At 44.1% G+C, this 14,103-nt stretch overlaps 2 protein-coding genes across 5 annotated transcripts in view; both read left to right on the top strand.

Annotated features, from left to right (window-relative positions):
* The window catches only part of dip2ca (disco-interacting protein 2 homolog Ca), a 156,208-nt gene that overhangs the window by 84,770 nt on the left and 57,335 nt on the right, over positions 1-14,103 (top strand). For all 4 annotated transcript variants that reach the window (XM_070973424.1, XM_070973422.1, XM_070973423.1 and 1 more), the window contains exons 2-3: positions 2,600-2,671; positions 12,742-12,852. In XM_070973424.1, the coding sequence (XP_070829525.1) occupies positions 2,600-2,671; positions 12,742-12,852 (183 nt within the window). The remainder of the gene's footprint in view (positions 1-2,599; positions 2,672-12,741; positions 12,853-14,103) is intronic.
* LOC139338436 (E3 ubiquitin/ISG15 ligase TRIM25-like) lies at positions 5,770-7,545 on the top strand. Its single transcript, XM_070973427.1, has one exon. The coding sequence runs from the start codon at positions 5,801-5,803 to the stop codon at positions 7,505-7,507; it is 1,707 nt and encodes a 568-aa protein (XP_070829528.1). The 5' UTR covers positions 5,770-5,800; the 3' UTR covers positions 7,508-7,545.

Here is a 14,103-nt window from a genome sequence, read left to right as displayed (position 1 = left end):
TCAGCAACTTCGTCTTCTTTCCCGTCTCTGATGGAGGAATTGACCGTCTTATTACCTCTTAAAAGGAATGAACAAATGACAGATGCTGTCTGCTCCTAATGTGGAATAAAGGTGGAACGGAGAACCTCACAGACTCTGTTGATCTTGTAGTTTTCCATACAGTACCTCGTGACCGGCCTGACTGATGGACTGACGCACTGACTGACAGACGGACTGATGGACAGACAGACAGACAGACAGACAGACAGACAGACAGACTGACTGACTGACTGACTGACTGACTGACTGACAGACAGACAGACAGACAGACAGACAGACAGACAGACAGACAGACAGACAGACAGACAGACAGACAGACAGACAGACAGACAGACAGACTGACTGACTGACTGACTGACTGACTGACTGACTGACTGACTGGCTCGCTGTCTGATTGGATGGACATTGCTCACACAGAGCTGTTACAGTATCTAACAGCGCAGCTTGCTGACTGACATGTTCATTTCTCTTTGACTCCTCTTCCCTGATAAAATCTAAATGAAGTGAAGAAGATGTCTCGTGGCTGCATGTGTGTGTGTGTGTGTGTGTGTGTGTGTGTGTGTGTGTTTATGTCACTTGAAGAAGAAGTTCATATGTTGAAGACAAGGTCAGACCTCCCTCCACTCGTCCTTTGCGTCTCACCTCCCTCAGTGTCCTTTCTCTTTTCAAACTGAAGCATTTGCCAGTCACTCCTTCTCACTGCAGGGTGGTTGGATCCCCTGCCAGAGATGCTAATTATTGCCATGTGCTTTGCCTTCACGCTACCAGACACACACACATACACGCACACACACAGGGCGCAGACATCGTCAGCGATGACGTCCGTGCCCGCGGTCGGTTTCCTGATCCGAGCCAGTTAGTCACATGTATGTGTGTTTAAGACGGATTTGTCAAGTCGGCGGCGCGAACAGCTTTTAGCGTGTTGGACAAATCCGCTGCAGATTTAGCGTCACTCAGGTCCGTTTCATGTGTCAGACGACGCTCCTCGCGCTGACTTTCTCTCATTTCTTAAATTCTTTCTGACTTCGTCATCCTGCAGCCAGAGAAACCCTGACGTCGCTCCGCAGCTCGTCAGTTGTCGTCTGCGGTTTCAGTCACAGAACCCCGTCTGTGTGAGAAAGCACCTGAAGCCTGTTTGAGGATGAAGGTTTACTTTTCGTGAAGCGATGTTTGTCACTTGTCTGAGTTAGAAACAATATGCACACACTGCGACGGTGTGCTGCATGAACTGCTGAAAGCAGGAGAAATGTTACACGTGACACACGATGAAATGTGCTAAAAATGAAAAACTGTGCCGTCAGAGAGCCTTCATCAGATTATAGCTTCACACTGCTGCTGTATGAAAGTGTGTGTGAGTGTGTCTCCTCCTCTTCTTCATTCAGTTTACCTTTAAGTCTCCTTGTCCGCCAGCGTGTCTTCCTCTTGTCCTTTTTGTCCACCTCGCTCTCCTCTTGAACAAAGTGTGTGAGCATCTCCCTCTCATACACTCATTTCTTTAGCAGCTTGTCCGTCTCGACTCTGAGCCACCTGCTGGGACCGGTTTTGGGTCTTGAAGGTCAGACTCAGAGAGATCCATCATGGCCGCTCAAGGCCTTAAAACAGCATTACCCACGTATCCGCTCTCGCTCCTCAACTGTCTTCCTCTTGATTTGCCGTCAAGAAATATGTCTTTGAGTACTTTTTTCAGCTCTCAAACTCCATTTCCCATGATGCACCTCTCTTTTGCTTTCTGCTCTCCTCTTCAGTTGTTGCCTTATGTTACCCAGAAAGTATTTTGCTTTACTCCACTTGGAGTACAAGCTGGGTGGAGTTTCAGACGCTGTCAATCAAGAACGAGCTCTCAGATGATTTTCATTTACTTTCCAGTCGTTTTCCATATTTTTCTGGATCGCTTTTCTTCAAACTTTCTTTGTAAATGTGGCAATCTCCTCCCGTCTAGTATCCCCCTGGCGGTTAAAACGCGACGCCAGGAACGTTATAAAAGAGCTATTGGATTCAGATGTGCTTTGTGCTGCATGCAGACCTGCTGATGGTACCGTAGGTCGGCTTGATTCATTGCTTCACGCGGGGAGATCAGTCAGCAAGTTTTGAGGTGGTTCGTTGCACCATGAAAGGTGAATTAAGTGCATCTGCAGTACTTTGAGTTTCAGATTTATGCACGTACGCTCACACACACACTCACACTCACACATGCAGTAAAACTGCACCATCTGGTCTTGGTTGAGTGGAGGGAATGACGAAGCATAATGTGATAAGTCAGACAGCTTTCTCTCAGTCTGCTTTGTGTTTTCATGTCTACGGTTGCAGCTTTTTGTGGAACATTTCGCTGCAGCCTCGTTTGTTTCCATTCATTCAACACAATTTCTTGCCTGATAGTTTTGGGGTTTCTAGCTTCAACATCTGAGATAGACTTTGCCACAAAGCTGTGTGCTGTTTGGAAAGTCATGCTTCTATAACGCAGGCCGTGCTTGATTCTATACTGTGACTTTGCAGGCTTCAGTATTGCACACAACAGAATCTGGAAAGTTAATGTCTCTTTCTCTGTCTCGTCCTCTGGCAGGTGATATCACACAGAAGGGCTATGAGAAAAAGCGATCCAAGCTGATAGGAGCCTTCTTCCCTCAAGCACCAGGTAACACTGAAACCTTCATGTTCGTTTCTTCATTCATGTGCCGCGCTGATCGGTGTGGATGGGTTTACAAAGAGTTCACGTCCGGACTGTGGCCATCTTTGGTTGATATTAGGGAAAGATCAGAAGTGCTGCTGACTTTTCTGGATTAAAGGATCTTTCCCTAACATGAACCAAGTGCTCACTGCGCCTTAACACAACCATAAGAAAGTTGAATAATGCTGCAGCTGCCACGAGTGGATCGTGCGCTGTGAGGTTGGATCTTTGGGTGGAAAACAAACAAAACAAACACATGTTCACTGTCATTTTTGTCAGGTAATTTCCTCATTGTGGTAATACGAAACATAATGGTTAACGTTACGCTTCCTTCAAAAGACATTTGCTGTTTGTAATGAGTTGTGTATAAGTGTCATGTCTAGGAGACAGGCTTCCCTAATCCTAACTGGACTACTGCAGACTGAATGACTCAAAGGTGAAGTGCATTCTGTCTTAGAAACGGATACAGCTGTGTGTCCGTAACCTTTTTGTTCCTGCTACGTTTTGACTATAGATGCATAAAAACCCAACTGAACATTGCATGGGCATGTGATGACTGTGTTTAAGCAGCACACAGTGAAAAGACACTTAACTTTGATGGCTTAAAGGCTGAAACAAAGAGCATTTTGAGCGTGTGTGTGTGTTGGTTTTACAGAGACAGGGTTGTTCTTATAAAGCAGGTCTGTGTTTCACTGAAAGGACCCCGCAGGCTGTTGCAGGGTTTGAGACTGCAACGCCTCAATTCCAAGAATATCTATTTATTTATTTAGATGCTTTATTCCTCCAGTATTCCTCCAAAGTGCACCGTTAGGGTTTGATTTCCCTTCATGTCGTGTGTTTGTTGATTCTGATGTTCGTACATTTAATAACTCATCACCAGCTGAGTTGTTTTTGGTAATAAACCACAGATGGATCTTACTGGGTCCCACCACAAAGGATCTGAAAGTCCATTTTGCTGTCAAACACTGCGTCAGATTGACTGCTGAAGATGGGACTGGAGCGTCACTGGAGACCAGCAGACACACTGGCACTGCCAGAGCTATTACTGGAATACAGTGTGTGTGTGTGTGTGTGTGTGTGTGTGTGTGTGTGTGTGTGTGTGTGTGTGTGTGTGTGTGTGTGTGTGTGTGTGTGTGTGTGTGTGTGTGTGTGTGTGTGTGTCTTCGTAGGGTGGGGGGTTGTCAGGAAGTGCATTATGGGAAGGAATGAGGGGTGTGGGAAGGAGAAAATGTGTGGTATTCACATCCAGGCCCGGTGGGGGGCCGTCCCTATTTCGCTATGTGGGACCGGATGACACACACTCCTCTGTGCACACCCACACACCCGCCCACACGTGTACACACACACACACACACACACACACACACACACACACACACACACACACACACACACACACACACACAATGGTATTCTGACCCTACACTGCTCATTCCTTCTCAGTCCTGTAATGCACTTTTCATTTCCATGCTCCAACACACACATTTGTGCACATGCATACACACAATACCCCCCCCCATTTTCAGACCCTTTCTCACACGCACTCACACGCACACACCTAACAATATAATACTCCCTTTCACATGGACACACACACACACACACACACACACACACACACACACACACACACACAGCAGTGACATGATTTCTTCCCTGTGATGTGTTTCAGCTCTAAGGCCTGTTAATCCACACCGCTTGGTACACAGTCAGGCTGATGTGCTTTGATTGAAGCATTTACTGCGTTCAAAGTAATGGATTTTCCCCCAGTTACCAGATTTACATGGTTTCACAGTATAGATTAGGATTAGTTTGCTCAGAGAGGACTTTGTGAGATCCCTTTCAATCCCTTTCAAGATGGTAAAATACTTACCGCAGTTGTTGATTAGTACACCAGGTCATGTCCAGTTTTTAAGTCATGGGCGAGAGGAGCATGGATGTAGTTATAATAAGGTCATGCTTCACTGCGTGCCGCCAATGTGGAAATTTCTACTTCAACTTGGTCGTCAACAAGAGGAAATTTGACCTGCAGCCAAGAGAAACGGAGGCATTAAAATAAAAAGCACCACACAAGCTCGTATAAAACAATGTTTATGAAGTGATATCGTAAAGCCTGCAGTACATCTAACCATCATCATCTAAGCCAGTCATTAATGGTTAAAACAGCATCACCATCATCACAGTACAGTTGTATATTATCAGTCTTCAGCAGTTTGATTATAAGAGATAAACAGATTTCTCACCGTGTTAAATGTGGACTCACTCGAAATTTTTTCTTCCCGAGGGGAGATGCTGAAACTCAGACTCAAACTGCTCTCTTGTGGAAATTCTGAGACATATCTGGCAGATTAAAACCAATGACTTTGCTTAAAACTTCCTTCGGTGACGAAAAGTTGTGGAAGCCTTGGCGGGGTTGGGGTCGGGCAAGCACATCATGACTGAGACTGAAAAATCAAGATTGAAAAAAGTAAACATACATCGAAACATTTTTTAATGAAACTACATTGCATACTGCATTCTGCAGTATCCACCAAATGAGACAAAATTCTCAATCTCCAGCAGAAAGACCTGAAATGCGCTGTTCATCCAAACACCACATAGAGACGGTGTGTCGGTTGTGTTCAGGACTTCCTCAACATGTTCCCTCCACCATCTCTCAGTATTCCCAGTCAGCGTCAGCCTCTGCTAAGAACAAAGAGGGGCCGCTTTGCTAAAGTTTTGCATTACATTTCCTGGAGCCATGACACCAGGGAATTTAAGTTTGGCAGTCGAGCACTATTTGAATACCACTGTCACTTAATAACTTTCAAAGACTTATTCTGACATCAACTACACCCAGACTTTAACTAGTTCTATCTGACCTATAACCTAAACTTTTTGTTTTTATACACCTACACTCAGCCATCTTGTACGTTCTGTGTGCATACGTTTTTCACTGTCAGGAATGAACCTATGCTTTTTCCCATAATGCTTCAAACCGGAATAATCAGACTTAACAGGAAACGAGAGCAGCCTTCCCCTTCAGCCGCTCCTCTTTCTGGAATGAAGCAAAGCCTGCAAAGCCCTCCCTCTCTGGTGTGTTCGGATAAAGTGAAAATGCTTTGTCACTTCTTGTGTCACCCGCTCTCGTCAGAAGGCAACATGGCACAAGGGATTCAACTTGAACGGGCAAAATTCTGCTGCTCAATCTGTCTGGATCTACTGAATGAGCCGGTGACTCTTCCTTGTGGTCACAGCTACTGCATGAGCTGCATCAAGGAGTGCTTAGATAAAGAGAATCATAAGAGCATCTACAGCTGCCCTCAGTGCAGGCAGATCTTCATACCGAGGCCTCTCCTGGTGAAAAACACCATGTTAGCCTTCGTAGTGGAGGAACTGAAGAAGAAGGAAGAAGCTTCTCCTGCTGATCACTGCTATGCTGGACCTAAAGATGTGGCCTGTGATGTCTGCCAGCTGAAAGCCTTCAAATCCTGTCTACAGTGTTTGGCTTCCTATTGTGAGAAACACCTCCGACCTCATTATGATGTAGCTCCATTGAAGAGACACCAGCTAGTTGAACCATCTGCAAACCTACAGGAGAACATCTGCTCTCGCCATCAAGAAGCTATGAAGTTGTTCTGCCGAACCGATCAGCGCTGCATCTGTTATCTCTGCTCCAAGGATGACCATAAAGGCCATAACAAAGTCTCAGCTGCAGCAGAAAGGACTGAGAGGCAGAGAGAGCTGGAGGTGAGTCGACAAAACATCCAGCAGAGAATCCAGGACAGACAGAAAGACGTGAAGGTGCTTCAGCAGGAGGAAGACGCTGTTAATCGCTGTGCTGAAAATGCACTGAGGAGCACTGACAAGATCTTCATTGATCTGATCCACGTCATTGAGAAAAGGGTCTCTGATGTGAAGGAGAAGATCAGATCTCGGCAGAAAACTGAAGCCGGTTGGTTCAGAAAGGTTCAGGAGAAGGTGGTGCAGGAGATCGCTGAGCTGAGGAGGAAAGATGCTGAGCTGGAGAAGCTCTCTCACACGGAGGATAACACTCATTTCCTATTAAATTACCCCTCGTTGTCACGTCTCAATGAATCTGAAGATCCATCCAGTGCTGAAGCCCACCATCTGCAGTGCTTTGAGAAGGTCACAGTGGCTCTGTCAGAGGCTGGAGGTAAACTACATCAGGTTCTTGGTGAAGAATATGCAAAGATCTTAATGACGGTAACTGAAGCTGATGTTTTACCATCAAATCCACAAGCAGAGCCCAAGACCAGAGCTGACTTCTTACAGTATGCGTGTCAAATAACGTGGGACGCAATCACTGCAAACACACATCTGTCAATATCTAAGGGGAGCAGAAAGGCAGCATTCATGAGAGAAGAACAGAAATACTCTCTTCATCCAGAAAGGTTTGCATATTCCTGGCAGGTCCTGAGTAGAGAGAGTCTGACTGGACGTTGCTACTGGGAGGTGGAGAGGAGCGAGAAAGGAGTTTTAGTCGCAGTTGCGTACAAGGATGTCCGCAGAGCAGGCGACTTCAGCGAATGTGTGTTTGGACACAATGAGAAGTCCTGGGCGCTGGATTGTTTCAAAAATAGTTATGAATTCAGGCATAAGAACATGAAAACTCCCATCCCAGGGAGGTGGTCCTCCAGAGTCGGAGTGTACCTGGATCACAGCGCAGGTATTCTGTCCTTCTACAGCGTCTCTGAGACCATGACGCTCCTCCACAGAGTCCAGACCACGTTCACTCAGCCTCTCTACGCTGGACTCTGGCTGTCAGATGGAGCTGCTGTTGAGGTGTGCAAGCTCAAGTAGACTGGACTTGTTGAAGAGCTGAAATCTCCCGTCAGTCAAACAGGGAAATATTGTGACGAGTTACCAAAGAGCAAAGTTAAGTAGTATGCGCATTTAAGTTAAACTGCGCAAATAAACTTACTTAAACATTGTTATTGTTATTCGTGCTATTGGAGAAGTTAATAATGTATAATATTTTAAGAACTTATTGCATTTTTTTTTTGGTCTATAAAGCCTTTTTTTGCTTGGTAACCAGTTGTCACACCAAGAGAGAAGTTCTTCCTTTTGAAGTAGAGTGTTATGAAAGTATAAAGTCCTACAAATGAAAGACTCAACCCCACGTTACCTTCTGCCTCTGGTTTCAGGGTAACTATTTTACGGGGCTGATATTCAAAGAATAATTGTCAAGACTTTTCCTGGAGTCAGCTGACCTTCTGTGCACCAAATAAATGAGTGGTTAATTGGAGTGAATCGTTTGGCTCCGTTCCTTTTGAACTTTGTCTGGATTTTCACTCTAATTGGTAAAGTATCATAAATCATGGGCTTCTTTCCAGGAACTCTTTTAGGATCCATGAACCCACAAAATCAAACAGACTAATCACCGACTAATTCATCGACTTTTGAACTTGACTTGACTTAACATGAGAAGTAACTTTATCTGCACCTTATGCTGATGATGAAGGAATTGCTCCCTCATTAGCTGATTTCACACATTTTTAACCTGATTTATTCTGCTATATAAAGGCTGCTTGCTCATGTCACAATCTTGATTTTGATTGGCACTATGCTTTCAGAGTCGGTAGCCGTGTTTCCATCTATTGTCAAGCGAATTTTAAGCAAAATTTTGAAATGTCGCAAAAAAGAAAAAACAAAGAAAATGCAAGTTCAGCGTGTTTCCATAAACTTGTTTGGAGCGAATAAACTAGGCCGTGCAAAGTGTAGTTTTGTCAGAAGTTGGCGGTATAAGCTACACTATGCATGGTTATAATAAACAGAGTAGAAGAAGAATGTTGAAAACAACACAAGTCACCTTAGCTACCTCAGAGAAAATATGGATGGAGGACGACCACAGCACAACAGTTTCTTCTTCTTCTTCTTCTTTGGGTTTTGTAGCATAGAACTTATTCAGCAGAAGTGTTTCCAATTTGGCGCATTAACACTTTTTCGAAAAAGGCAAAAACCACCTCAATGAGCGCACAAACTTTTTGGCGAAATTGATTACGTTTTTTTAATTTTGTTGTTTCCATCAGGCATTTCTAGTGCGATATGCCCATAAAACACCTTAAAAACATGCCATTGACACTCCTACACCACTCATCATTCTTATCTAACAGGAAAAAGAAAGGGAAACAAACTGTGGGGCTAGCTGGATTGTGCTAATAATGACAAGCTAATTGTCTGAGCGATAGTGTCCGTGTCGGTATGTGAACATTGTAGAATTTGTTGAAGGTAAAATAACAAAATCTGATGATACATTTTCCATGTTTAATGAATATGCTGTCTTAGCTGTGAATGTGCCTGTAACATAACCAGGACACGCTCCTGTAGACTGTCTGTTGCTAACAATCCAGTGGTAATAAAGCGTGTTTGTATGGAGATGTATGTTATGAGTTGTTTCATCAATCTGTCCATTTGACTCAGCTCATTTAGGCTGATGTGATGTGTTCACTGCAGCTCGGACCACCACCTCTCAAACACCTGAAAGGTTTTCATTTCAGACAAATCCAGTGCATCCATCAATATTTATCATAGACGAGGTTCATCTCCATTTATTTTGATGAATGTGTGTGATTGTGGTCATGTGGGATCAGATGGATGCAGACCACCGGCCAGCTAAAGCCTCCTACGAATGAGCCACTTGTCGCCCTGTTTGTAATTCTTGGTTTGTTTGTAATGAGTCAGCGTGAACCTGAAAAGGGCTGAACTGCATCTGCTTTTCCACTGTTCGCCGTTTATGTAGCCTCCCCTCTGAGAGCACCGTGCATCTCTTCCTCAGAGCTGTTTTAATGATTAATTCTGCCCTTTGTTAGCTTTTCTTCGCTGTCTGTGATCTGCGAACACAATACAAATCTGAGATTATACACCAAGAACAGCTCAGACTCTGCAGATTCAGCATTATATTTCTGCTGTTGGGAAAACTTTAAAGCAATTGGAGGACATTATTTGGATTTTAGTACAACCTCACATCATGCTTTGATCTTTGCACTGTTACTAATGAATTTACAGTGTATGGAAGTCTGCTCATTCTGAACATTTGTTGTTTTCATCAGTAAATTGAATGCATTAGTAACCACTTTCATGTTTTATGAAGATCTGATAATAGGAGTATGAGCACATGCTATTATATCATGTGCAGCATATATATTATTATATGTACTGATGATATCTTTTATACTTTGTACTCATATTCTATTGTATTTTTAAATGTTGTTTCTTATTATTGTTATTATTTCTGCTTTGGTCATGTAGATTATGTGTTCCAAAGCAAGTAAAAATGGTGAAACGTGCAGCTGGTGCTTTTTATGGTAGGCCTTTCTACCTGCAGCGTTTGACAGAAACAGACTGAATCGGAGGCTAGCATTGATGTCCTCTGAGGTTTCACCGTGTGCTGGTGTGAGAGGTCTCGTCACGTCCGGGTCAAATGTTGTTAGTTGTGTCAGATGGATGGACTGTAACTGCGGAACTGCGATAATGTCAGGCAGATTATTTAGTCATTGAACGTCAGCTTGTGTTTTCGCAGCAGACGCTGTTACAAACTTCATCCAGCAGACATCCAGGAAGTTTAAATCGAACACTGAGGGATACATGCAGGTAGGAGTCAGGTTTAGCTGTATGCAGGTAGACCATATGAACATGTGAAGCTTATATAGATCAACACTTGCACCTGCTCTGACTTAAGTACAAACACACTGTTTTAGCTCATGCTCACAACCAGCAGGACTTCAGATGGAGGCCCCACTAGAATTACTTCCAACCTTGAGATCAGGGCTGGCTGAACTTTTTATCCTGGAGGGCCAAAACCGAAACTTAAGGGTGCCCTCAGCCAAAAGCAAGCACCTGCTGTATTGATCGTATTATGTTGTATTGTGTTGTGAAGATGCAAAGTGGAACTAGATCCCAAGGTGTTCTTGTGGAATCCCACACATCGAAAGAGCATTTTAACCTGCATGAAACAGCATGAACAGTGATTTATAGTCTATTTTCTTCATTGATTTTTAATTGGTTTTCACTAGAAACACTGACGGGTGTCAGGTCATCACCAGAGTCATTAGGACTGATCTTCTGGGAACCATAAATGAGTCAGTTGGTCAAGTAGATGCTGAGATGTTTCACAGGACAAGTGGAAACTTTGATGCTGGTGGAGGATCGCCAGTTGGTAGGATTTGTCTTGTCTGTGCTACAACATGTTCTGTAATTAAGTACGAACAACCTGCAGACAAAAGAAACTGAGACGGAGGAAAGGAGAGAGGAAGAAGACATTTTTAGAGAGCAAGTAGAACGAGTCGGGAGGGGGGAATCCATCCGTCCAGACTCCCCAGAGGAAACAGGTATTTCCCAGACCTGTCATATACTCCAGCGCTGGCTGCTGGTCGTTATATGGTCAGCTAATCAGCTTTCAGCTCTCCTCCTGAGCCGCGCTGAGAGCTCTAATGAAGACGGACGAGGGTGGAAGCGTGAAGCCGAGATGGACGCTCATAGATCAGCAGCTCTGCAGCAGCCCAAGCTGTCAGGAACAGGGTGGTTGTTATCATCAGCCCTATCGATCGGTGTGTGGGGAGGTTGTTTTCCCTGTTTGTGTGTGTGTGTTTTTATCTACCTCACACTGCTTCAAGAAAGTCTCTCTTTGTACATATTTATAGTTATTTATGAATGTATTGATGAGCAGATCCACATATAGCTCTTAGCTCATAGCCTTTCATTGTTTTTAATACAGTTATTAGCGTTGTTTTTCTCTCTTTTTTGTTCTACTGTGTACATCTCTCCATCTGTGAGGCGAGTTTGACTTCAGATATCAACTTTGTGTGCTTTGTGTGTGACGCTGCCAAAAGAAGAACAATTAAAGAAAACATCAGGTCGGCAGGTAGTTTCATGGCCGCCTCAGTTAGCTGAAAACATGAAATCGCAGTGAAATAATTGCAGCTGTTCCAGAACAAACTGAATTTCCTACACAGGGTGTGTGTGTGTGTGTGTGTGTGTGTGTGTGTGTGTGTGTGTGTGTGTGTGTGTGTGTGTGTGTGTGTGTGTGTGTGTGTGTGTGTGTATGTGTGTGTGTATGTGTGTGTGTGTGTGTGTGTGTGTATGTGTGTGTGTGTGTGTGTGTGTGTGTGTGTGTGTGTGTGTGTGTGTGTGTGTGTTTCTTGGCTGGTTTGCAGTGACTCTGTCAGGCTGTTTGCTCTGATTTTATTGTGTCATAGATCAAGGTTTTCAAAGCCTGACCCCCATCTGACAAAACACCCATCCCCTGCTCCCATGCTCCACTTTTTTTATACATTTTGGCAAATCTGCACCTTTAAAAGTGCACCAAAGTTTCACTTCCTGTTTGCACTGCGTCCATCACTGGGTGACTGTGATACTGAGGAGCGTCTTGTTTAGTGATTTCTCAACAGATGAAGGAGGTTTTAGTGCCATGGACGTTGGAGATAACGACACCCTGAGGAGGTGTAGGTCACACTAGATGTAAATATCATATCTGTGTTCACATTTGACTGAACTACTCAAAATAAACTCAGAGGAGAGAACAGGTTTTGATGCAGATTGAAGCGTTTGGGTGGCAATGGTTTTGAAAGATAAGATAAGATATAACTTTACTGATCCCACACCGGGAAATTCAGATGTTACAGACACAATAATTGCAAGAATACAAAGATCATGTAGAAAAGGAACAAATGGACAAAAAAAGCGATGCAAAATAAACATTAACTACATGTATGTACATTGTATGCGAGAAGAGTTTAAGAATAATAATGTCTGGAATATTTGAATTTCACATTGAAGATATGGATAATAACATACAGTAGAAAAAGAATATATAAGCACAGTAAAAACAGTAGAGATCAGTAGAGTAACAGAGGGTCAAATCAGCAGTCAAACAATGGTAATTAACCTCGGTCTCAGTGCGCCTCCTTCTGCTCCTCAAGTGAAAACCTCATAAATCAGTGATATTAATAGAAGAGGACGCAGATTTGTGGGATTAAGAGATGTAAGAATGAGAAAATATGAAGGCTGTGGTTTAAACCTGAACCTTTCTGTTCCAGGAATGGATCCGTCCATGGGCCAGGAGAGGAGAACGCCGGTCACCCCGTCCTCGTCCTCCCGCTACCACCGCCGGCGGTCCTCTGGCTCCAGAGACGAACGTTACCGATCAGGTAAGAGGCTTTTGTCTTCAGGGCGGCGTCTGTCTGTCTGTCTGTCTGTCTGTCTGTCTGTCTGTCTGTCTGTCTGTCTGCCTGCCTGCCTGCCTGCCTGCCTGCCTGCCTGCCTGCCTGTCTGTCTGTCTGCCTGTCTGTCTGTCTGTCTGTCTGTCTGTCTGTCAGCCCACGCAGACCAGATGAACCACATTTAGAGCTGATATAACCGATGGTGTGTGACTGTCTGACACGCTGGCAGAGAAATATTTGCCAGTCACCATGTTAATTAGATTCATCACTCGTGTCATTAGCATCGCGGGTTATGGGCCATAACTTGAGCACGACGTGATAACAGTTTTTAATTTTTCCTCAGAAGTTTTTCCAATAAAGGTGACAATGTGATGATGATTTGGAGGTCTTTGCTGCATACATTTGCATATCAGCTGCTGCACACTTTCATACTTTAAAACATGGGGTTTATACTAATGTCACCCATGTTTTCTGTGTAGAGACAGACACAGAAACACTGTGTCTGCTCCTTATTAAAGCTCCAGATCTCATCATCCCACATCTTGGTTTAATGGGTTCACTCGGTTCCTTGAAACTGTGACTGAGTAGAATTTGGACTCTAATTGAGTCTAATTGAGTCCATGTGGGGACAATGTGTCGTATATCTAAAACCAGAGGAAGGGTTTGCTATCAGCTCTGTCCTCGTGGTGCTGGAGATACATCAGCTGATGGTGTTTAGCATGAACATGAACAATCTTGAGTTACTCACATGAGGAGGACGTGTTTTCATCTCCTCAGTCACTCTGTTGGATCAGCTCTGTCGTCGTGACACTTTCTGACTGATCTCAAACCTGCTTTGATGCAGATTTATCGGCCTCGCTCTAGTCTGAGGAGCAAAAGTCCATTTGTGCACACTGGTTTCCCAGAGGTTTCCATGGGTCTGTGTTTGGATCAGATGCCAAATCTTGGACCTGTGAACACCCCGATCCCCTCTGAGGACAGTGATCCTGAGGTGTCTTCATGCCACAGTGGCCTGTTTGATAATCTCAGCAAATCTGCAGAATGAGTTGCAGCAAATCCAGAGTTTGGCGTAGATCTGTGGAAAAAGCTCCTCACAAACATGTCGCAGCTCCTGCAGCATTGTTTGGTTTTGTTCCATCTGGTGTCCAGTAAATACTAATAGAGGATTCATTTGGGTAAATTCTGTTTGGGGCACCTCATTCAGAATTAATCTGTAGGAAATCGCTGTGGTGACGTTTG

The sequence above is a fragment of the Chaetodon trifascialis genome, chromosome 11 (assembly GCF_039877785.1).
Source record: "Chaetodon trifascialis isolate fChaTrf1 chromosome 11, fChaTrf1.hap1, whole genome shotgun sequence".
NCBI lineage: Eukaryota > Metazoa > Chordata > Actinopteri > Chaetodontiformes > Chaetodontidae > Chaetodon > Chaetodon trifascialis.
The sequence above is the reverse complement of the archived record's forward strand: the minus strand, read 5'-3'. Positions and strand labels throughout refer to the sequence as shown.

What these genes read in the sequence shown, in the direction of transcription:
- LOC139338436 (XM_070973427.1), top strand. Translation starts at nt 5,801, where the DNA reads ATGCTTTGTCACTTCTTGTGTCACCCGCTCTCGTCAGAAGGCAACATG.